Source organism: Polyodon spathula, chromosome 1, assembly GCF_017654505.1.
Source record: "Polyodon spathula isolate WHYD16114869_AA chromosome 1, ASM1765450v1, whole genome shotgun sequence".
In the NCBI taxonomy this organism is placed as follows: Eukaryota; Metazoa; Chordata; class Actinopteri; order Acipenseriformes; family Polyodontidae; genus Polyodon; species Polyodon spathula.
The window spans coordinates 19,365,786-19,391,705 of NC_054534.1; the positions used below are offsets into that span (position 1 = coordinate 19,365,786).

The following is a 25,920-nucleotide window of genomic DNA, read 5'->3' on the forward strand; positions in this document are numbered from 1 at the left end:
ATGCATTCTGTTCCGTTTTCATTTTACTTATTTTTAATTCTGTTATGTATAAAAAAATTCTATAGTGGGGCTCCCACCTTCACCCCCAAAAAGCTTTTCATAATCATACAGTAGCCCCTCACTAAACCGAACATGTTTGTTCGACCTAATGAGGTGTCGGGTTTAAAAATAATACAATAAAATTGCACACACACACATTTATAGTGCTCAGATCATTTTAATCATTACGCTGAAATAACACTAATGTGTTTTGGGTAGGTTACACATTACATAAAAATATTTCTGTACATTAGGCCTATACAGTACAGTAGTAAAATCAAACAAATACCTAGTGCACTTTCTTTTTACTTTAGCCTGCTGTAGGCAACCAGTGACACAAAATAAATCATGCTGCTGCATTGTACAATGCGAATAAAAAATCATTTTAAATTGAAACAATTATTTTGGCTTGTTTTTTTTTTGGTTTGTTTTTGTTTTAATCATTATTATTTTTACATTGGCCTACTTAGAAGCCTAGACAATTAACACAAACTAGATCATGGTCCTATACAGATGTTTAGAATGAGCTGGAGGGGTTAGCGGCACCTGTGTGCAGTATATTGTGCCTGTTTAAAACACGCTTTCAAAAGTTCTTAACAAATTGTTGGAATTGTAAGTGTTGCAATTTAGCTTTAGTACATCTCATTATAATATTTGAAAACCCTCATTTGCACTATCTCCACCACGTTTTTGTGAATTTAGCAGGAACGCCCATAATTACATACTCATCTAAGGTTGAACTGCAAAGAAAAACTGTCACCGCACTCCCTAAAAAGCCACTAACAGCATTGTGCTTGTTTAGTACATTTCACTCTAGACTTGTGACTCGTTTGCAACTGGTTTGCGACTGTTGAGACAGCCGTAACACTTTCGTACATCTACCCCAGAGACCGGATTCAGTTAATACTTGATTAATATAAATATAAAAAGCCTAATATTACAATATAAAAAAATATATATTGTTGCTTGTAAAATGTATTTGATGTGATTGTACATTTGTGATTAATTGTACAACTAAAAACCAAAAATATATATTTAAAAGAAGTGGAGAAGGGTTGAGAGGAAGTTAAAACATTATTGGGCTATTTCACAAAACATTTACTACTGCTCTAAGTTTGCACCAATTTTTGTAACAGAAGAAAGAAATAGCAAACTGAACAAGGAAGAAAGAGGTGCATGCTAAATGAAATTATTTGAAGTTTTTTTTTTTTTTTTTTTTTTTTAATAGAACAAACTGGTGTTAACTTAACATAATGTTACATGCTTTGTGAACGTGACCCAGTGCATTTAATTAATGTTGTCAATCCTTGCTAACATATAGAAAAGATACATACTGTACTTCCTAGCTAGTTAGGGTCCTTTGGTTAGCTTCAATACTTTTTTTTTTTTTTTTTCCAACTGTTCCTATCATTGCAGATTAGAGGTTTTCATTCTTAATGAGTTTTGGAAATGTATAATTTGTCCACTTAAAGAAGTATGCTGTTCCACTCAGTGTACCTTACAGTGCAATCTCTCTGTGCTCTGAGTTGGATACCTTTAAATGACATAGTGTTCTCTCTTTACGGTGTAACAAACATCTTCTTACCTCTTATTAGCACAATTAACTTTATCATGAAGCCCTTTTTGCTAATTGTCCAGAATGTATTTTCACATTGTCCAAGATGAAACCCGTTTAACCTGCCACCACATTAGAATTCAAAGGACCGTATGAAACAGGACCCCACCTGACACCCCACATAGAATCCTTGAGAGCTTCAGGTCGGGTCCTGCTTTCTGCTGTAACGGAAATTTGTTTATAATGTTGTTTCAGGATAAATTACTTTTTTCTAATGAGAATTTTCAATGCATGTTGCTGTTTTCTATTAATGTCAGGTATCATATGACTGATGGCTACATATGTAATGAAATATGCTAATAAACAGGCACTGCTTTTCTTTTTAGTGTTATCTGTAGTGTTTTACAGTGGCAAATGGAAAAAAAAAACAGCTTTTACAGTTTAATACTCAATACCTTTAACCCACTTGAGTGCTCAGGAATAGCTGAAGATCAATCTAGATTTTTTTGTTTTGTTTTTGTGTTTGTTTCTTTTGCCTAAAAGAATGGTCTGCTTTAATGCCCCCATTCTAATAGATTACATTATTGTCTTGACTTACCCGTTCCCTTTGTGCTACTTTGTTTTGTTTATATTTTCTTTCTTTTGTTTTGTCTTTTTTTTTTTGTTTCAACAAAATGAAACTAGAGCTCGGAAGTAAGTTTGTATGAGCCGTTCTTCAAAAAATGTTCTGTGCATGCATCAGAGAGATCCTATTCCCTGTCAATCAAATGGTATGCCATGGAAACCTATTCCAAAATCATGATCCTATCCATGATAAGTGGAATTCACTGCACACATAATGGCACAGTGTGTTCCATTTGAAAGCATACTGCTGTATTTGCACTAGTTTCTATTATTGCCCTCACTTGCAGCTAAACCAACCACAGATATAAATTTACTGGGACCAAATCACAAAGGTGTTGGTCACTCACATAATTGTTTTTGTTCTGTTTTTCAGCAAATGCATGTGCATTCCTAGATATGCACCACATTAAAAACCCTGCATCAAATATTGCTGTAAATAAATGGATCTGTTGTCTTGTTAGGTGTTTGTGAGACTTGTTGTTCAGAAGTGCATTGTGCATCAGATTGTAAAATATCTCTGTTACACAAAAGCATGTGAGCTTGCATTTCCACACAATAAAAACCACAATCAGTGTTGTCCTGCATATTCACAGTAGCTTTGAAAATCAAGCCCGATATTTTAAATATCATTTCAAAATTAGCTATAAATTCACCTACATTAAAATAATTACAGTGAAATACTATATTGTTTATTGTTTACTACATTATAAAGTATTTATGAAATACAGTAAATGCTGTATAAGCAACTAGTGTAGAGGACTTTGGTTTGCTTGTTTGTTTAGAAGTGGCTCTGATTGATCAAAATTACCCAGTTCCTGCCTATTATGGTCATACTGGATGTATATAACTTAAACATAAATACATATATAAGTATTGTATGTTATTTATAACGTAATAGCATTTAAACATTTTTATGGAGATGAACCACACAACCTGAATAGTAAAGAATTGAGATGGCTAATAGCCACCGTACAAAAAAGAAAAAAAAAAAGTATAAATACAATAATAAACACCTCCTGAAGTGTTATTTGGCCAGACAAGGTCTATCATATATAGTTGTGTGGTAATATAATACAGTAATGGGGCTGAGGGATTGATCAGGCTTGTGAGTAAAGGGTCTGCCAGCCACTCGTGACTTTTCACACCTTTGCTCACTTGTGATGACAAATTTAATAAGCTTATGTGACATTGCCTAACATATATTGTGAACATATACTTTATAACCAGCTCATTGTATATTAAGTTAAATTAGATACTCCCATTTGTAGTCTTGTGTAGAGCAACCCAATAACAAACCAAAATATAAGGGATTCAATTTAGTGGGGTCCCATTTGAGGAGAACAGCCCCAAAACAAGGCCCAGCACAGCTAAAACACTTCACTTGCTTCTGTGAAGTTTTAATTTGTTAAGCCCCTGACTGGTGGATAATTCCTTGTATGAAAATTGTGTATTCATCATTAAAGCTTTTTTTCAGCATTGATAAAAGACCATAAAGTTAATGAAATATTCCAAAGTTAATGTGAAATGAAATATTTCAGTAAAGCTGATCATCCTACATCTAAGGCACACACATTATAGTTAATACACATTTGAGTTTTAAAGGTATATATTATGGGGGTTCGTTATAGCCTGTACCTATTTTTAGACCATTAAATGCAGCAAAATAAGCCTTTTTTCTGTTCTTTTTTTTTTTTTACTGTGAAAAAAGTATCGACCTTGTCATAAGGCTTCTAGGTATTAAAATGTGTTTGCAGAATTCCACACAATTTTTCATTTATTACTTTTACAATCAAGTATGCATTTGCCAGACCTGGCATTTTTCGTAAAAGAAAATGTAAGATCTTCAAGAGAAAAGCACTCAGAAACACACTGTTAATTTACACAAACAACCAAATAGACCCAAGAGTGCCAAGGGGAGCTATAATAAAGCAAGGACCCCCCCTTCAGTTACACATGCTAATTACTAAGTCTGCTGGATTGCTGTAAAATGCATTTAATGAACTAAGGCCTTTCTACAAAGTGACATGCACAGCCATGTGTATAAATAGGAAAATCAAAATAAGCATTTGCTAAAGTGACTGTAAAAACAGAAAGTTAGTGGTAAGAAGAAAAAAATAAAATAAAAAAATAACAGATCAAGATCTAGTTTGTTACAATTTGTATTCCGATACATAACGCTATGATTTCGTTAGCAATATCCAAAAGAATATATATATGATATATATATAATATATATATAATGATATATATAATATATATATATATATATATAACGTGCAGAATCACAGATGATCTCAGATCAGTAGATGAAACTGATGTGTCTAAACATCACTAAGAACTAGTGTTTAAACAGAATAAATGTGCAAAAATGTGATACGGGCTGCTTAAGGAGTCCTCAGTAAACAGGTTACAATGTTACACATCAAACAAATGACCACATACTGTATTGCTTTAGCTGCAAGTTAATAATTTGTTTTTTATATCGGTCAGAATCTTGCTTATCACTGACTCTCCATCAGGTCCAGGCACCTTCTAATCCATTCCATTTCAGACTGAACAGAGCCAACTCCTGTATCTAGTCACTTAGGCATAGGAATAACCTAATTTCCCAATCATCCAAACAGGTTGCACAGTGCCTAAATTCAGAACTTCCTATGTCTATTTGTCATGGTACTGAAGTTTTTGAGAATTGTTTCTGGCTTGTGTTTCATACTGGTAAAAAAAAAATAAATAAATAAATAAACTATATTAAATTGTTTAAACATATGGCAAACAATGCTCAGTGAACATGTAACATCTCTCTTGCTATTTGCTTTATTTTGCGGTGTGGTGAAAGCATGCGTCTCATTTATTCAACTACATAACTAACTGGATTATGATGCCAAAGCAACACAAGCATTGTCCATGTGGATGTATGTTCTGTGCATGATTTCTGGAGACCACAGTGAAATGAGCTGTTTAGTGACTGCTTTTCAAAAATTCCACATCTAGATTAAGAAGCGTAAAAATGGAACAACGAAAGCTGAATGATCAAGCAAACACTTTGGTGGACCTGGCTAAGGTTAGTACAGTTCAAAAGCAATCCATTATTTGTCTTGAATGCTTATTACATAAAAAGGAGAACTGGGCAACTCTGGAATTTCTACTTCTATAAAATCTATGTTAGGTAGAGTAGCTAAAGTGAAACGGCTTTGGAGATGTCATACATCAAATGAAATATAATTAAGTGGTCTTTTTGTGCCCTTTTAACATTAAAGGGGTCATTGCAGTTGTCTCGTTGCAAACAAAGGCTTTGATGATCACCTTGTGGAAACCTCCAAAAAGGTACACATTATCATGCAATTGACAGGATACACGCTATGGCAAAGCACTATCCTGTAATACGCATTGTCAAAAATGTCCTTATGTTGTTTTTACTACCTCATTTATCCCCCCCCCCCCAAAAAAAAAAAAAAATATGCTAATTACACTTTGGTGTAAAGACCTTAACCATGATCTTTTCATTTGGAATACAATATAATAGTACTACCATATAACACGCTATCTTGAGAATTCAGATGCAGTTGCTGCTGTGCATAGCATTAATTGGAGAATAGACAGAGGTTAAAAAAACACATTTTCATTGATTATAATTATGATGTATCTGGAATGTTTAGATTAGCAAAAATCTGACATTTTATTTTTAAAAAATGTTGGAAGTTATGCATGTATTAGTTAAAACTTCAGTGTATAAAAGTACATGTATGACTAGTGTAGAAAATGTTAAAAACTTTTTTTTTTGCTTTTTAGAAACACAAAATGATACAGATAACAATACAACCTAACTCAGTTTTGGAGCTCTGACTATACACCAATAGATCCCTGATTAACCCACAGGACGGCTAAGCCGTTTACCTGTTACACAACACAATAATTCACACAGGTTTCACACAGCCCTACCCATTGATTGCTCGGAAGCAGACCACACCATCTGCCTCCCTCCACTCAGCAGCCTAGAACAGACTGGCTGCCTCTCTTAAATACCCTGCACCTGGCTCCAATTTACAATTAGCACCAGGTGCAGGGGATTATCTAAATAATAAAACAATTAACACCCTTAGCCCATTCACCCAAAACACGCATTCTCACATGTTTTTAGCAGGGAGGAATTTTAACCCCTTCCCTGCTATCTATATATATATATATATATATATATATATATATATATATATATATATATATATATATATAATTATATATATATATATATAGGGTGTCCGAATACGTTTCTCGAACATGTAGCTATGACAGGTCACCTGTGATAAAGTTTAGTTTCAATAAAGATAGACCAAATGAATGTCAGTACTTCAGACTTTTCCTTAGTCAACATATGGTTATTGGGGACAAATAGTAAAAACAAATTTAAAAAAAAGAAAAAAAACATATGTTTGTACTTGAAAAGTAATTAAGAATTAGTAACAGAGTGCATTCAGACAGCAAATCACAGAGTGTCTATATATAAGCATAAAACAATGTAATTCATAATGGTAAAAACATATTCAAACTGGAGATGCAAGCCCTTGCTTGTTTGATTGTTTTATTACCTTTTATATTTTCTTATGATGTTTGCAACCATTTTGCGTGGGTTGAGATCTCATACTCCAATATGAGACTGAATCATTTTTCTCCATACAAGCTGCCACTGTACATGGCTTTGAGCTTGCATAAGACATCTTTGTTTTTAGCCATTCTGTGTGCTTCCTGATTCAAGAAAAAAATAATGTATGTATATATATATATATATATATATATATATATATATATATGTGTGTGTGTGTGTATGTATGTATGTATGTATGTGGCTACCCTAGCCATAATAGCTTTCTTGCTAATACCTTTTCTCTGTTTCTGCCATTAGACACAAAATATCATGTATGACATGATTTCAGACTTGAACGAAAGGGGTGAAGACTTTGAGAAGAGGGTTGTTAACCTGGAAACTAAACTAGAAACATTAATAGGGAGCATACAAGCTCTCCCTGTACTGCTTAGCCAGACAATTAGCCAACACCAGAGAGAGTTTCTCGAAGTTCAAATGCAATCCCACGACAAGCAAGCTGCCTGCAGTGCTGAGCGATCGCAGTCCTTATCCAGACAAAGGAGGTCCTCTTCAACAACACCGCCAACTTCATCAGAAAGTAGCTAGTTGACTAATATACCCACAAGATAAAGACTTTTTGCCATCATATGGTCAATATTTTAGCTTTTATTGTAAAGCCCTATGGTTTTAATCAGTGTTATCCGGGTTCTGATGTCAGAATCCAGGGAACCTGAACAAAAATGTTTTAGGCCAAAACAAGTGAGAATTGTTTTTTTTTTCTTTTTTTTTTTTCTTTTTTAGATGCACAGTGCACCTACCATTGCTATATAGATTGTTTCTTCTGTAATTACACTACCTTTTTTATTTATGTATGTCAATGAACTTTACTATTATATAAGATAATATAATAAAATATTTAATTTCTGCTTAGTTTTTTGGTTGAATTTGGAGTTCAAATGAGTTCCGAAGTAATAAATGTTTGTATCGTCAAAGAAATCAAGAACAGTTATGTTCATTTGCTGTTGTTTTGATGAAACAATTCTAAAGAAAACAAATTATGGAAAATCAGTAAAAAAAAAAAAAAAAAGATTATTATTTTACATCTGTATGCTGATGATTTTGGACCAAGAGATAGCCTCTGTTTTAACTGATGTTTGTTCTAGTCATGGCACTCAACACTTTAAATCATACTGCTTGTGAAATAAAGTTGCTAATAGTATGTAAGTAACATTTATGCATACAAAATGACAGATGCCCAATATACCCACAGGTTCTGATGCTCACAATTACTTGCAATAACAAATGCCCAGAACAAGTTTCTTTCCAGTTTAAAAAGTGATTTGTAAATGGATGTACAGAGGGCCTCCAGACTGGCTCTAAGTAATATTGTTCCTTTTTTTAATCATAACTGGATAAGCAATTTTCTAAATACGTAAGTGTAACATACAGACACAATAACACGCACCATACACCACCATGCACTCCATAAACTGTGCTAAAGAAGATCTGCAGCAAGTTTCCTCACAACTGGACAAGTGGTTATGTATATGAAAAATGTAACGTTGACATTCAGACAGGCAGTCAGACAGAATAACACCATAAATATACTCCCCCAATTATGATACACCCATTAGCATGTGCTAAACAGGCAAACTTCCACATAGTTGGACTTAGATATGGACTTGTGTCCACTTCACAGCATAACCAACAGGAAATGAGAGGTACTATACATCTACATAGTCTAAATATTGCTTTCTGTGGAGACTTTTCCCATCTAGTATGTTATAAAACCAGTCAAAAAGTCATACACTGTGCTTTAGATTTACTAAAATTGTATTACAGAGAGCATTACTCAGACATGTTTAAGTTTTGTGTATGAGATTTCTGCCTCATTAAATTTATGTAGTTCATTCGGAATCCAGACGAACAATCTAGTCGGTTTTTTTTTTTGTTTTGTTTTTTTTGCATATGGCCAGACTTAAGGCCATATCCAAAACACATTATTACGCTAACATAAGCATTCACTGGCCTGCCCTCGATTCATTCAGCTGGAGGCTTGCCATAATTCAAGGGCACAGGCAAAAGCCCCCATTCACTAAATCCTAACTGAAGTCTTGCCTGAGACTATTTGTTTTCTTCTCTGTCTTCTCAGCACATTATTTTGCTCCAGTGGCCTTTTGCTGTAGTAGTCTTTTTTTTTATTAAAATTGACTTCAACTGAAGATGGCTTTGAAAGCCAGTCTAAACTGAATAAACATTCCCACAAAGCTGTTACTTTAAACCTACAGTATTCCACCTATCATATATCCATTCTGGATATAAAGTGTTTGGTTTCTGTTGGTTTTCACAATAACTTTTGGTTATCTCTGTTGGTCCTGCTGTAGTTTCATTTTAAGTTAAAAACCCATTTGATTATACAATCACTCCACTCCGGCACTCATCTGGACCTAATTTGGGTTTGGACTGAAAGGTCTATTGCTGATGTCATAAGATCTGTGTATAACGCTCTCCTAGTAACCACAAGGCAAACCTGGAGATGGTGGCAGCTGCAAATGCAATAGGGCCATGGCCAGAGCCAAGTCATACAAAGAAAAATTGGTGTTTTCATTTAAATTAGATTAAAAGTAGTGGGGTTAAGAAAAATAAAGGCCCCCCCCATGTATTGCTACAACTATTTAAATAACATATCTGTAATTTTAATTTTCCTTGTTAACATCCTGACAACTTTTTATACTTATAACTTGCACTAAAATGCACTATACAGCAGAAATGATCTATGATGGGGTATGGAAAAGAAAAGCCAGAGTACTTGTTATGTTTTTTTTTTTTTTAATTGCTCTTCTTGCAGTAATTTACTCTCAAACCCCAATGACTAGAAAAGATCTTTGAAACAGACATTAAAGTTATATGTGTACAAAGCTGTTAGGATACTAACGAAGAAAAGAGAAATAACAGGTATGTTATTTAAGCAGTTGTAGCAACGCATGGGGACGTATAACACAATATTTTTTGGAACCCCGCTGCTTCCCCTTTAAGAGCTTGGAAACAAAGAACACAGATCTCCATTTTCAATCTTGTAGTGTTTTGCTAAAAAGAACAAATTGTTCTAGGAAGCCTTCTCCTTTCCGTATTTCTTGGTTGAATGGCAAGTCGAAACACTGCACAAAAGTTAAATCCTGTGCAAGGGTGATCATTGATTTCCTTTAATGTGCATCTCTGATGCTTATTGATAGCTCTGCTCATTCACTGAGAACTTAAGTAAAATGCATGCGTCTCCTTGGTGGCTTCTACAAACATTTTAGTTGAATGAACAAAGTTTTCAGTCAACAGAAAATGATTTCATTGATGAAAGCCCAAATGGTTTGTTCTTTCTTAAACAGTATTCACTGCACTTCAACGTGGAGTCCCAATACTTATTGAAGGGTGTGGTAAATACGCACTATAGCATTTGATTTCTGTAGTGTATGAAATGGAACTAGCTTAAGAGAATAAAAACAAAAGCAATCACTGGGGCAACTGTGAGGACTACCACAAAAGAGAGAAAAGTACTCATCTTTAAACTTTAGCAACACCTCAGTTTCAGGTCTCATTCAGTCACACAGCACTTAAGTGCAATTACAACTCTTATCCATGTGACAGGGTAGCAGAGGGCAATTTGAGAGCAGTTTGAAGGGTATTTTGAAATACCCTTAGTATACATGTTGTGTACAAATCAATAAAATGACTAGTGTGTTGACGTTCTGTTCAAAGCATTTGATTAGTGCAAGAGAATGACTCCTCCCAGGGTGTTGGTGATATCGACTGTCTTTGAACACCACCCCCTCCCCTTTAGTTACCTAATGTCAAATTAAATTAAATCAATTGATGACGTTCCCTGGGTCCTCTTGGTGAACTTGTCTCATAGACAAAGAGATATATACATTGTTCTTATTAGAATACAAGAAGTAGCTTTTGTAATACAAATTTTTATTTTTTATTTTTTTTATTTTACATCCATATTTCTTGAAACAAATTTAGAAGCTGCTGTAAACAAAAGTCCTGGTTCTGCTACAATAAGGGACAACTGGCATGGCTAATTAATATGATACAAGCAACATATGAGCAAGACAATCTGCATGTATTTCACAAATATAAAATATATCTACCAAGCTTCTGGTTTTCTATCAAGTGACACTATCACAAAGTTTCAGCAATTTAAACAGATCTTTTTCCTTGCACAGATTCAGTGAGTAGAGTACTGTAGAGTACTAGAGTACTAGTAGAGTACTGATAGTGTTCCACAAGTTAGATGTGGAAGGAGAAAGACTGACACAAACAGATTTCCTTTAACATAGAAGACAAAATAATACTCTATTGCCTTGTATTGTATTATAAACCTGACACACCTTTACCTAAATTAGTAAACTGCATTATTATTCATCTTACAGACTCAATCCTTCGTTTCTGCAAACTCTGCCTGTTCCACACAGATGGATTGAGTTGGCAAAGAAGTACACAAACATGTTTTGAGCAGTTGGTAACACCTGGCTTCAGACTCCTACATGTCTGTTATTGTCTGTTATTGCATTTGCCCTTGAAATTCTTTAATACTCGCTAATCACACATTTAAGAACCATGTGACTGACTTTTGAAAACGATGAGCCTTTATTTTGCAACAAAGGATCTTCAGAGTGGGTGCTAGCCAGCATGTGGGTGGAAAGATACAGCCATTCAGTATTGTTTTTTATATTATATATAGGTCGGCACAGGTTGAAAATCTTTTTCGGGTAATGATAAAAAATGAAAAAAAATCACATATATGAATGTTTTAAATGCATGATACATATTTAAATATATATAGTACACATACATTTAGTCCCTTAAGATCTGTAGACTTGTGTAACCTTTTTCAGTAATAATAATAATAATAATAATAATAATAATAATAATAATAATAATAATAATAATAATAAATAATAATAATAATTATAATAATAATAAAGCTGATAAGAGGAAATAGACCCCACTGGGGCTGGCAGTGGTTAGCCATCCTAGCCAGCAGTATCCAGCTCTGTGTTTTCAAATACAACAGGATGCTGGAGACACCCGCCCAAGGCTTCTAAGAAATGAAAGAGAAAAATACCCCTAGAGTCTGCGAGAGCGGGGGCGGAAGAACACTCATGGTTTGACAACATGGTTAACTACTTAGGAAAGGAAACGGATATGAGAATGGAGAATACTTGTGTCTGTGGCTGAAGCAAACTGACAACGTTTAGGGGTTTGAAGATTCATCAAGGGAAAATGAACTGCTTGAGGGAGAAGGGTCAAGGGCCTCGCATTGATCAGTACTTTTTATAAAGTCAGTCAAATTAAATCCAGTGACAGGAAGCAAACCACAAATCACAAGATATCAACACAACTAGTGATGAACCCAATGATCCTTGTGAACCCAGTCAGACGAACCAGCTTAAACGAGAAAGGAACCTCAATGGGCAGAAGTTTGGTCTACTACCAAGACTTCTGTGGCCACTAATGGTTGTGAGGTTTCCTTGACAACAGTAGAGAAGCTGCAAGCATTAATCCATTCATAAGTCAGGAAATGGTTAGGAGTTCCATGCTGCCTCAACAGAGTGGGACTGCGTGGTAAAGGGATACTTCAGCTGCCTGTCTCAGCTCTAACAGAGGAGTTTAAGTGCACCAAGGTTCAGTTGGAAATTATATTGGTAGAGTCACATGACAAATGTGTGAAGCAGGCAGCACCTGTGTTGAAAACTGGAAGAAAGTGGGCAGCAAAGGAAGCTGTGGAAGATGCAAAGGCTGCCCTTTGGATCAATGATGTTATGGGACAAGTACAGCATGTAAGAGGAGGCCTTGGTCTCAATTCAGCTCCTCCTACATGTTACAAAGCAGCCCCAGCTCAAAGGAGGAAGCTGGTAGTCAACAAGGTGCCAAAGCAGAAGGAGAGGATGAGGTGTGTAAAGGCAGTTTCCCACGAAAAGCAGGGAGAATGGATGAGATGAGAAAGTGTGGAACAACGCAATATTGTCTGGGGAGATCTATGGACAATGGAACAGAGCAGGGTCACTTTTCAGGTCTACATATGATCTCCCATCACCACAGAACCTTAATCTACATTAAGCTACATTAAGACACATTTTGCATTTTGACAGGATGTAAGGTGGGTCTTAGCCAAGGACAGTTTACTTGGTGTCATGACCAGGTGCTGCGATGTTTGGCCTTAGCATTGGAAGACAAGCATAGCATGACCAAGAGGTTGCCACCAGTTCCAGCAATATATATATGACACACAATGAACAACATTCCTCCATCCAGAGGAGCAACCACCAAGAAAAGGTATTAAAACCAAACCCGTCGAGGACAACTGGAAGCTGCTAGAGACTGCTAGAGAAATGTGAAAAAACACCCAGTTATCAAAAGTGCCCAGCCATTTAAAGTGGAGATATCAAAAACACAAGCCAAGTTTCAAGAAACCACTGGGGCAACCTTGCCCAGCACAAAACAAATAGGCATAGCTCTAAACCCGATGGGGGCCAAGGTTGGCCCAATTGTTTCTTCTAAACCAAGATTAACTGAGATTATTTTTTTTAATCTCAAGATTAATCATGATAATTTTTTTTAACCACTTGACATAATCGAACAAACATTAAAGCAAAAATGCTAGCACATACTTTTACAGAGGAGAGTTTACATGTTATGACCCAATCACAATGCCGAGTTGCTAGGCAATTTTATAAACATAATGTGCCATAGGGACTCATATCTCAAGGATGTCTTTCTATTATGTTTCTAGTAGTTAACTTTTTTCTTGTTTAAAGATGTGGTTCTCATGAACAATGTGCAGCCTAGATGAAAAACAAACCACCCTTACCTTACTGTCCATATGGAAAGGTATACCATAGACACTGTCTTTACTGTGGTGGTGTTATTTAGTGACTGTATCAGGGCCTCTTTCTGAAATCAAACTGGTTGTGTGTTTCGTCAATTCACTGAGTTGCCATAAGCTTTGGCAGATTGTAAATGCCCAAATGACCAGAGTACAGCAATAACAGAGCAGGAAAACAGTCTGTTCTGTGTCTGGGGCCTGCCAAGTAAAAACTATTCAGCGCCAGGGAGTATATAGTATATACTCTTTGACTTAGATATTTTACAAGAAAGAAGAAAAAAAGTTTAGCAGTATATAGCTTAAAGTTTCTTAAAATTAAAATTCATATTAGTATCCTTACATAACATGTTTATATTATGTTGTTAGTAGCCTGCATACTGAAGCCATGATGCAGCATCTTTGTTTACTGTTCTTTACAATATGGCAGGACAGTCACTCCATTGAAGGAATCCAGACATCTTCAATGTTTCTGACCTCACTAACTAAAAGCTCATTGTATTGTAAAAATTGACTAGGAGTACTTCTTGATTGATCCTGATACTTTGAAAACATTTTTCGAAAATTTTGTTTTCTGGATTCACTGTAGCTGTGCAGGAAAAATATATTTGAAATATTTCCTTTGAAGTAATTAACTGATACATGGCAGGCTACAAAAATCAAATACTTTGTACATGTGAACTTCCATTCAAATTGATTTTGTTTGTCACATTGTGAAATGGGTCATGTTTGAAGTAAAAGCTGAAATTGATTTTATTTATATTTTATTTATATTGTAGTGTTTTTGGTTCTTAGGTTAGAAATAATTGAATTAACTAGGCTCACACCGTTTATTTATGTACAACAGTGATCATAAAAATAAAAACATAAATTAAGGGAAAGTAACTGGGAGTCAAAGTTACTTTCCCTTAATTTGTGTTTTTATGCCTTAAACCAATTCAATTCATGTTCAATATTCTTCTATCGTATGCGTGTCGTGCCAAGCCATTGAACGGCATCATCATCAGCAAGGTGCAAATGTGGCAGTCCACCGGGGAACTTGGTCAGTGGGTAGTCGTCGACGATGTGTGACATGGTTTGTCAGGCTCCACAGCTGCAGGAAGGGTCGGTGGCTTGACCCCAGCGAACGACATTGGCAGCACATTGACCCTGCCCTGTCCTGAAGCGGTTCAGCGAAGTCCACAAACGTCGAGGCAGATTGAAGCCAGGGGGACAGACAAATGGCTCAGCTACGAGGGAATGGTTAACAATGTCAGTTGTGGACCACTCGGCACTCCATGCCGAATTAGCTGTCGTTTCCAGGGATGGTAAATCTAGCCAGATGGGTCGTCTGGATGAAAAACAAACTTCAGGGTGAGAGGAGATGTCCTCGTTAAGTGGCAGGGTGTCATTTGCCTGTACTTTCACCAGCAGTTTTGTTGTCGCTTCCTGACAACGAAGATGCGGCGGTGGAATGTTGCTAAGTACCGGCAGCCATGGAAGTGGAGTAGGACGTAGAGTTCCTGAAATTGTGCTCATGGTGGTATTTAGCTGCACGTCAATTAGCTTTGTGTGGGATGAACGCGCCCAGACCGGAGCACAATACTCGGCTGAGGAATAACACAGAGCAAGTGCTGATGTTTTCAGTGTCTGGGCACTGGCATCCCAGCTTGAACCAGCCAGTTTACAGAGTAGACTGTTTCTGGTACTGACCTTCGCCGCCATTTTTTTCAGGTGATCATGATAGGTTAATGATCTGTCAAGAGTCACGCCGAGGTACACCGGTGTCGGGTCATGTCGGATGCGTTGCCCATTTAAGATGATGTTGATCTCACGTTTGACATTTACATTGTGGAGGTGAAAGACGCTGGAGACTGTCTTGGTTGAGCTTGGCTGCAGTCACCGTTGTTTAAAGTATACCACCATGCCCTCCAGGTCCTTGTTCAGAACCCACCTCGACCTCCATGAATGAACCACTTTGAGACCGGAGACATATATCATCCGCGTAAATGAATTTGCTTGACTGTGTTACAGGCATGTCATTGATGTAGAGCCATGATGCAGCATCCAGCCCCAGTCAGGATGGTGACTATTGAAGTCGCCGACGTACACAGCTGGGGGGTCGAGTGACGGAAGCATGCTGTTGACCCAGCTAGCACTGGTTGGATCCTTAGCTTCTCCAGTTTTGGCCGAGGCCTCAGCTGGGTACTGACAGGTGGCACGACGTGAACGTGGATCCATTGCCACCTATGTTCAATATGAAAGCTAATGAATACTCAAGATCTATAATGTCATTAAAGATGAAGATGTTTTCCAATTTCTCACATAAATAACTCTCAAGGCTGGAACAGAATATAATAAAACAGAGATTTGTGTTCAAAACAAATTAATTGCAGCTCTTTTTGTTTCTCTGAAAATAGCAATACAGTACATCCACATTGGGACTTGACCAATGTCCCTGGTCTGATCAAAGCCATCAGTGAGCAACCACAGTTCAATGCGCATCTGACTTTACAAAGGTACATCAGTCAAGTGACTTCAGTCAAAGTCAATACATTACACTGAGAACTAAACTCTTTTTTTTTTATTGAAACCTGGAATACAGTTATATGATTCTTGTTTTAACAGAAATCGTTAAAGAATCTTTAATGGTCGGTAAGTGGTTTGAAATGGCCTGCTGTGAATTCCCATTAAAATGTATATGAACAAAGCATTTTATTTTGAGAATGACTTGGTGTTGATGTCACTGACAGCTATCTGTTTTTTAAAAACCTCTCTGTGTAATTGCTTCACACTTAGACATGAAGAATACCAAAGATTGATCATATATCCTGCTCTGGTGGGGATGGACTTATTTCTCTTACTTGACCTGTATTGTTTTGGGTGGAATTGCCGTTGGCAGTGCTGCACAACTGAGCTTTCCCAGAAATGAAGATCAACCAAAGAACTTAATCATTGAATATTTAATTTAATTTACTAAATACAGTGTTTGTCCTGTTGCTGTCAACTGAAGGGAAGTCATATACGTTATCTTTAGTGAAATTTTCCGTTGTCAAAAGGTGGGAGACTGAAGTAAAAGTGATTCCTTTTCCATGTGTAAGCATGTCAGCTGTTGTGTAGCTTTGGTTAATGCAGCATGAAAGTGAATTGACAGGGTATGCTGTTATGAATGAAAAAGCCTCCAATAAACACGTCAGAGTGCATTTTGTAAGAAACTGATTTCGTAATGTAAAATAGAAGGCACCAACCTATAACTAGATAGCAGTTTTTTATTTTACCAGGTACACAATCTATATCAAGAATTATTTTTTCTTGTTTTTCAGATACATTAAAAAAACTGTAATTTAAGAATCAAAACAGGACTGCTTTTGAACAGAGGTCTTGAAATTCTGTGGTAATTTGATCATCTGTGACATGTACTTGATTGACAGATAGATGCCTGCCCTTTATCAGAAGCACACATATAATTTGGGATTATTTATTTATGTCTTCATGTATTTAATTTACAGGTAACTCTCTTAGAACAGGCAGACTCATTTTCAAATGGGCCCTGTCCCTCTCCCCAAACTGACTGTAGGGTTGTAAATGTTCTAGGAATTGATAACACCAGAGCTTTAAGGATGCAATAAAGAGAGATAACCTATCTTAACCTATCTCATATCTAAATATCACCATCACATAAAGAATGAAAAAAAACTTTTTAGAGAGGTTATGTTATCTTCCCATTATGCTGTATTATGTCACACAAGGAATTTATTTTTTATGAAGTGCACAATAAAGGTGGATCTGTATGAAAGCAGATCTGAATGATATCAATATAGTTTTGTTTTGTTTTTGTTTTTATTAAATATTCTTAAGGTGAGTAGAATTTTTTAATTGAAACATGCAAAAGAAAGTACATCTTTATTTTTTATATTGTGTATATTGCCATTGAAAAGATACTCCAGGGGCGGACACTGTTTGAGCAGAACAGATGGGAGGAATAAAGATAAATTCAATGACATCTCGGATTTCATTTTAACCGTTAAGGTATGAACAATACGCTCCTCTGCCTTTTTTCTGTTTCACCATTTTTTTTGGCCACCAGCCCCCACCAATACACATAACACTCCAATGAACTGAATTGTTATAATAGCCTATCTATGTTTTTTTGTTTTTTTAAAGAGACCTTGCTGTGCAATTTTGCTTTACTAAGTTGAACTTGATTTGTTATATTTTACTATGTCTGGAATGCATTTTTAATGTGAATGTTCATTAAACTGAACCATTTTAGCACAGCGCCACCCCAATTCAAATGTAATGAACCTCACTTTATTGCATGACCAAGGTGTGCCAGTTGTGTGCCTTCCTGTTTCTGTTGTAAACATAGTCATTGTTACGGAAATACCCTGAAAACTTTGGGTTCTTTATTAATTATTTAAACAGTGCCACATTTAGACCTGCCGTCATTTATATCATCGGAATATACCTCACTGTGTATGATCTGCCCGGGAAACCTGAATATTTTATGGAAACTGTACCAGGTATATTGAAAGAAACAGATTGCCCACAAGGGATGGAGCATGTGACCACATATAGACCACAAGACAAAAAAGTGTGTTCCAGCAGGCAAGTGGGTTTGTCTGACCACCATCACACCCTGCTAGCAAGGTGCCAGACAATGCCAAGTTCAGACCTGCCAGGCAGAAAAGTTTCCTGCAGTGTTCTCTAGTTATCTGCAGCGAATTATTCCTTTTCCAAACAGTCAATTTATTTTGGTGTGACCTGTGCTATAAACATCCGATAGCACATTTAATTCCACCTTGCTTCTGAGAACAGTTAGAATACGGAGGTGTGCCAGATTTTAATTTTTCTGTTCATGTGCAACTGGCTACCACTGGAGCACTTGACTGCTGATTACTTGTGTCTTAGTATTCACAAGCAAGGCAATTGAAATTAATGCAAAGAAAAGCTAATCTTAGACTCTGTGTGTAGACATACTGTAGCACCAGTGGTTTGATAAAGTTAATGTTACATTTTTTTTTTTTTTTTTGACAGTTTATTTCTTGGCAGAATCCCCCCTGAGTGTTTCAGCACCTTGCTTTAGTGCTTTCAGAATTCTGAATGAACAATTTCATCTCAAGGGGACTAAGAATGTGGGTCTTCTGTTTCTATTATGCTCATTCAAACTGACAGCACCAGCACAAGAAACAGCAGCATTATTAAGATCAGGACTTAACCTCATGGAGGCCAATGTATTCGCCATTGAGCATTGTGACAAAGTGCCCGCCCCTGTGTATATTATCTGTTATGTGTTGCGTGTGGTGTGTTTAAATGTTTGTGTATAGATATTGGTACACGGGATATAAACGGGTCTGTGTAACACGAGTGTTTAAAAATGTATATGTGTATTTAGGCACGAGGATTGCACAGCACTTCACGTGCAAGTAAAATGTAGTAATATGTGAGCACGGGGAATTGCACTTTATTAATTCACGTGCTGGGATTCAAGTGAATAATTAATTGGTAATTGAATCCCAGCACAACAGTATATATAGATGCACCTTGTCACATACTCGGGGTTGGGTGTTCGGTGAGTGGAGAACGGGATTGGAGACGGAGGAAATAATAAGTATAATAATAATACTAAATAATAATAACAACAACGTAAAGTATCTGCTCACCGTGTTTGTCTGTCTAGTCCGTTTTGTTTGTCTTTTTGTTTTGGCGACGTGTGCCGTGTCCTGTGTTTTCTGTTTGTTTAAACCTTTTATTTTGTAATAAACAGGCGCCAGCAGGCATCTTCATCATTTCATTTCATCATGTCTTATGTATTTAATTCCTCTTCCTGGTTCTGATGCCTCCCACTTCGGCCGTCTCTGTGACAAGCATATACAATAGTGAGAGACATTTTGCAGCAGTAAAATAACTCAGATACTTGCATATTGTATTGACACATATTATAGCAATCATTTAAATCCTCTTCATTTTAAAAAATTTGGAGGAAATGTATACTGTACACACACTCAAACCCTAACAATACTCATTTTTAAATCCTAAAATGTTGATACGCGACTGTCATATTCTGCAAATGTATGCTGATGCTACCCAGTTTATTATATTTATGTATAGGGGCGTGTATATCCCTCTGATGTGTGCAGGCATATCTTACTTACATTGCTCTACATACTTTGACAACAAGTCAGTAAGTTGGGACAAAACTTGGTATGGACATTCATTAGTACATGTGAAGAGTAACTGAATCCAGATCATGGTAACTTCATGAATTAAACTCAAATCTGACAGGCTCCTTTTTTCTTTTAATCTGGAGTTACAAATAATAACAATTTAAGATTAGGTTATTGACTTATATATGGTGTTATATATATATATATATATATATATATATATATATATATATATTATATATTTATTAGCTGTGTTTTGAAATGTGTTTTGTTTTTGGACATTTTACACTGTGTAAACACTGAGCCCCAAATTTATAAAGGTAATGTAATGTGCGTGTTCAGCAGGGCCTCACTCAGCATCAAAATAGCACCTCATTTATAAGGCTAATTAGGTGAAGCAGGCGATTCTGCAATCAAACAATCTAAATACGCCTCACACACACCTCTCACAATAAATAACGGGTTTGGGTCAACCCTGCGTGTGTAGGCTATACATTCCAAAAGAAAATTAATGGCACATCAAAAGACCTCAGCCTGGTAATAGCCATGGTGATTAGGATGCTCAGAAGCAAAAAGACAAAGGTTAGCAACCTGACGGTGCAGCAAAAGACAAATGGCCATGAAAAGTTGGGCCGAAGGCCTCTGGGAACCCTTTCCTGGATAGTTTCATGCCTTGGAAATTGACAGGTTGTCTGTCTCTCTTTATTTCACCTTATTTAGTCAAAGTGACGGGGAGAGCAACACTCTGGTTTCTTATGTCTGTAAAATGACGCTTCTTTGTTTTAATAAACCACACTGTGTTTTTGTACAAGCTTTATTGTCTAAAGCTTAAGACAGGAAAATGCCAATGAACCGATCCTTATATTCGCCAATCTGGAATTGGACCATTTGTTCACATGTTGTAACAGTTAAACACGAACGACGGGACAGCACAGGAAGGCCCAGTCCTCTTTTATGTATCAAAGCATAACGTTTGTAAATACAGTGTAACCACCAACTCCAATCTGTGACTGACCCGGACGAAAGTTTTCCGTTTCCTGGTTCCGGTCCAATACTTTCTTGCAGAACTTGAGACCTGGTGGCCAAGACATTCAACAGACTGTTGTACTGACCAAGGGTAAAGCTTCCAGTTAACCCTGCTGTGGACTTAGTTGGTACAACATTCCAACTCCACTTAAAATGTGGCAATACCGAAATCCAAATCAGATAACGCAGGAGTTGCATGATAAGGGGGAAGAAGACAGTCCTTTGTTGTGACTGCCACGTCGTTTCCTTTCCGGGTCAATACGTTCTTGCAACGGAGTCTTGCTTTCTTCCAGACTGGTCGGCTTCCCGACCCTGGGAAAGACCTGTCAAACCAGCCAAGGTAAATTGATGGTATGTCTGTCTCTCTTTATTTCACCTTATTTAGTCAAAGTGACGGGGAGAGCAACACTCTGGTTTCTTATGTCTGTAAAATGACGCTTCTTTGTTTTAATATTGAAATGGTAGCAGGTTTGGATGAGAGTAGCCAACTGAAACTCGCACCTTCTTTTGTGTCATCCAGGACTACCTGACACGGAATGACACGCGCTTCTTTGTTTTAATAATGTTGACCAATAATAATCGCATGTTGGAGAAAACAGTAGTAGTAGATGGATCAGGGAAAACAGTGCCTAGGACAAGAGCTGCGTTATTGTTAATACCTGGGAGGTAGCAGGTTTGGATGATGAAATGGTGGCAATACCGAAATCCAAATCAGATAACGCAGGAGTTGCATGATAAGGGGGAAGAAGACAGTCCTTTGTTGATGATATTAACTGTAGCTTAGAATCAACCGATGGAGAAACTACGACCTTGAAGAGGAGAACTCAAGCTTGCATTTCTGAGAGCCGGGGACTGGAGAACCATTGGCTAAAGAAAAGTCAGCCAAAGTCATCAGTATGGAGTGAGAGGTCATGGAGGTGGAAAATAAGTCATCATAGAACAAGGATAAGCCATTCCAATGCTGCAGGAGGGGGACTACATCTACATATAGGCTTTGGCAGAGATATTGAAGTGAGAGTTACATTCTAATAGTAGAAGAGAGCGTGATGAAAGAGGAGATGAAAAGTTGGCACTGGGGGATGATCCGGATGACAAAGTGACTGATGAGGGAAGTAAGTCCAGTTTAGAGATGATGTGGCTGATCTGGAACAAGGAGATAAGGGAGAAGATGCAGTCCAGCTTGTTGGGGGAAGGGGGGCCTTGAAGCAGCAACCTTGAACCAGGGTAGATGCGCTCTTGGAGGAACCCGCTGGTTGCACAGTTAGCCAGTGTCTATGTGCAGGAAAGAGCAAGCTTGCTCTGCGAGGGACAGCCTTCCACTGAAAGGTATAACACACTGTGCCAGGGAGGAGGCTGTGCCATAGTGGGCTTGCGAGAGGGTGAGAAGAATTTCCTTCCAGGGGGATGATGTGAACTGCTACGCTGAAATGGTCGAGGAGGTAAACAGTTCATGTAAGGAAATACATGCAGATCTGGAAGGACTGGACCATGGAGCTCAAGAGTGGGAATAGAAGGAAGCAGAAGTCAGTAATGTAAACAAAATAGAAATTACTCACAGACCAATGGATTTTTTAAATTAATTGTTAAAGTTGTATTAAAATTGAAGCTTGGTTCTGTGCACTGAGCATAACAAAAAGTAAGACCAAACTAAAATACGAGACAGAAAAAAAGGGCGTGACCAGGGATTCAAATAGGGAGTTTAAGAGATATTTTGGCGGAGGCAGAAGCGGGGGAGGAGCCCTAGATTCTGCCCCCTGAACCATACTCCAAGGTTACAATAAAAAAAAAATTGATTTTAAAAACTTTTTTCATGCAGATGACTAATGCATTTTAAACAGTGTCATGGCAGCTGCAAAGCCCTCATGATATATTACATTCAGGCTTATTACTGGTGAAAGCAATCAAAAATATATATTAGCTGAGGGGGTAATAACAATAAATGAGTTAATCAAATATTTTTTTACCTTCCATTTTATATCAATTTTCTTTGCTGGCACTTCAATCACAATTTGTTTGTTATCAATGCAGGAACATATTGCTTTAAAAATGAGAAACAAAACTTACAGCACATGCTTTTAAAATGAATTAGTAATTTGCTCCCTTATTCCACAGAGCATTTTCAAACTAGGTTGTATTTCAAATGAGGTACAGTATATTGCTCATAGAAATTCCACACATTTGATATAAAATATATTTTGTAAATCAATCTAAAACATTGTATTTTAAATGGAAACTGGTACACAGAATGGCATTTATACTAAAAAAAATAAACTAACAAGGGGCCATAGTCACAAAGCTTTAACTTATAAACTATTTAAAGTCAGTAATGCATACTGCTTTGGGCTATCTTAAGAAACTAGGAGAATTCCATGAATATCAATCTTTAATTTATAAATAAAATGAAAGTGTTGCTGCTCATTCCTGTGACTGTAGGAACAGTGTACTGTATTACAATTAAACAAGAAATGCATTTTATTTAATTAGGATACGTGCAAGGAGAGAAAAAAAAAACGTATTTGTATAGAATCCAAATGTATTTAGGCAATTAAGAGTTACCCTGCAAGGTTTTCATGCTGATTATGGGTATCCTGCAGCAGGAGACTACATCTCACAAAAGGACATCAGTCAGAATAATTCATAGTTGCCATATGGTCCATTTAAAATTGATTAATCTGAACACATTTTACTTAGTGACATTTAAAGGAAAGATCGTTAAAGGATTACATTTTCCAACTCTGAGGTCAGGCATCGATCTCTTAAGAAATAACATATAGAGAGACTTTGCAAGTTAATTCTAATTACAGAATGGTTTTAATACGTACCAATTAGGGTTCTTCTGCAGGGCTCACTGTCCTCTGGTTCCTCCCCTCCACAAATTTGTTTGGAATGTCAAGATGTATTTTTTAAAAAATTTTATTAGGTGGACTACTGTCATTGCTGGGAATGTTGGTGCTGGACCAGTTCTCTGGAGTTTCATCTCTAAAGATATTAACAAAAATGGGTGGAACGTCACTCATTTTGTGGAAATGGTTTAACAAATACATTGCAGACCACTCAAGACCACAGTTTCTTCAGTCACCGATTGCCTGGTTCTGCTTCAGAATCATACCAGCTGCACTAGCCACTCAAGCCATGGCCATCACTTTAGTTGTTCCCGTTGCACCTGCCCTGCCAGCAAGTTGCCAATCTTCTCTGCTACTGCTTCGACTCTGCCTCCTCTTCTCTGCTGGCTGTCTCTTTCACCACTGCTACAGTGCAACATTATTGATTCATCCCTGCTAAATCTCCACACCTTGATCCAAGAATACACAACTACTGCTCTCACTCCTTCCAATCTCTCCTCCGTGACCAACTCGTCCTCCTTTACCGCTTTCATTTGGTTTTCCCCTTCACCCAGGAATGACAACACAAAAAACAACCTATTTTTTATGTTTTGGTGCAGTAACCCCAACACCCAAAGTAAACGTCAACCAGCACCTCATCAGAAAAATGGGTCATGTTCATTCCTCTCTCCATGATATAACTTTTGCCCAACAGAGTATTGCTAGTGTGCCCGGAGTGGGGCCATCTCTCCACCAGGACCACCAGTGACTTCCTCCTCCGAGATTAGTCTTTAACTACCCATCAATAGCATTGGTGGCACAGTTGTGGGGAGCCGGGGGTCCTCTTTTGGTGACAAGTGAAGCTCACTTCCCAACCTTAGGGACCCTGCTGCGCTGGCCTTGTCCTCCATCAGGAAGGTTCTCCACAAGCCAAAGGGGATACCCCAGCCAAAATTATCCTCTTTCTTTTAATTTTTTCCCCTGCTCATTCTACCCTTTCTCATCCGTGTCAATCTCCCTTTCTGGAGAGCAAAGCTTGTTCCTAGCCTCGGAGCCAAGCCAAGGTTGGGTCACTGAATATTTTTTTTTTCTTTTTCCAGTGCCTCAGTCTCCCCCGGCAGTGTCGACCTCACTCAACAAAGGTTGACCCTTGCAAGCCGGGGAGACCTCTGGACTTCATGTTTTTCGATTTTTTGGCTATCCTATTTTTTTGGTTCCCCTTGGCGAAAGCGAAGCTTGCCTTCCAGCCTTGGAGACCGGTCAGTCGGGCCTCACCTCCTCGAGGGCGGCTCTCTTTTCACTTTTGTGACTTAGAAAAGGTTCCTAGTGGTGTAGAGCTCCAAGTGAAAACCATAAAAATTACAGAACATTATTTCTCTTTACAATCCAGCTTCATTATATCTCATTTGAATTTCTACATAACCACTTAAAACCAATGTTTGTTTAGATTACTTTCATACAGATAAGGGCTTTCAGAACTACAATCAATGGTACCCTGTCTTACGCTATTGTATAAAGCCCCTGATGCAATTACTCCTGGAGACAAGGAGTGAGGAGAGCAGAGATAGCAAGATAAACTTTGTACATCTCTGTCAAGTTGTCAAGCCACACACAAAGCTTCCAGAGCTGCATGCTCAGAGATACCGACCACAGCAGCATCTTGAGGTCTTCGTTCCTTATTTACATTGGTTATGATGATGAGCCTCCTGGTACTCAGAAAGGCAGCTCTTTTGCACTTGTTTTAACACACTGTGACAGATGGTATAACATTGCACTCATTCCAAAGTATATGACTGAAATACCTTAATCTGTTCAGGAACTGGTGAAAACACTTATGGGATAAGCTGCATGAAAAATGTATCTGTCAACTTCTGATAACTTCTGGAACCTTTTGGCACTTGTGACCAAACATCTTGGACAAGACTCGCCACAGCTGGTACTCAGTATACTTTAACCCAACTTGGCAATATTAATAGGATATTAGCTGGAAAGCTAGAACAGTTCTGGTTGTGTAAATATCAATACACTCCTAAGCTATGCTCTCCTTGCCACCTGCACTTATCTAGCACCAATAAGTTTAAGGTCCTCACCTTCTAAATGGGGCTGCTCTGTAAGTGGTAAGCTGCTTCTGTCAGAAACCAACCATGGATAAGAATATCCAAAAATAAAATAATTGCTTTTTGCTGTCCATGAGCCTTTGTAAAAACCAAGGTAAATTAGCACAGTCATTTTGCAATTCCCTATGCTTA

The 25,920-nt window shown here is 37.3% G+C and overlaps 1 protein-coding gene across 2 annotated transcripts in view; it reads left to right on the forward strand.

Annotated features, from left to right (window-relative positions):
* The window catches only part of LOC121315157 (small conductance calcium-activated potassium channel protein 2-like), a 65,355-nt gene extending 57,712 nt beyond the window's left edge, over positions 1-7,643 (forward strand). Inside the window, exons 7-8 of one of the 2 annotated variants that reach the window (XM_041249156.1) lie at positions 5,210-5,279; positions 7,116-7,643. In XM_041249156.1, the coding sequence (XP_041105090.1) occupies positions 5,210-5,279; positions 7,116-7,403 (358 nt within the window). In that variant the 3' untranslated portion in view covers positions 7,404-7,643. Of the gene's footprint in view, positions 1-5,209; positions 5,280-5,475; positions 5,651-7,115 lie in introns of those variants that run through there. The other variant, XM_041249163.1, reaches the window with a different exon arrangement.
* Positions 7,644-25,920: the final 18,277 nt, after the last annotated feature.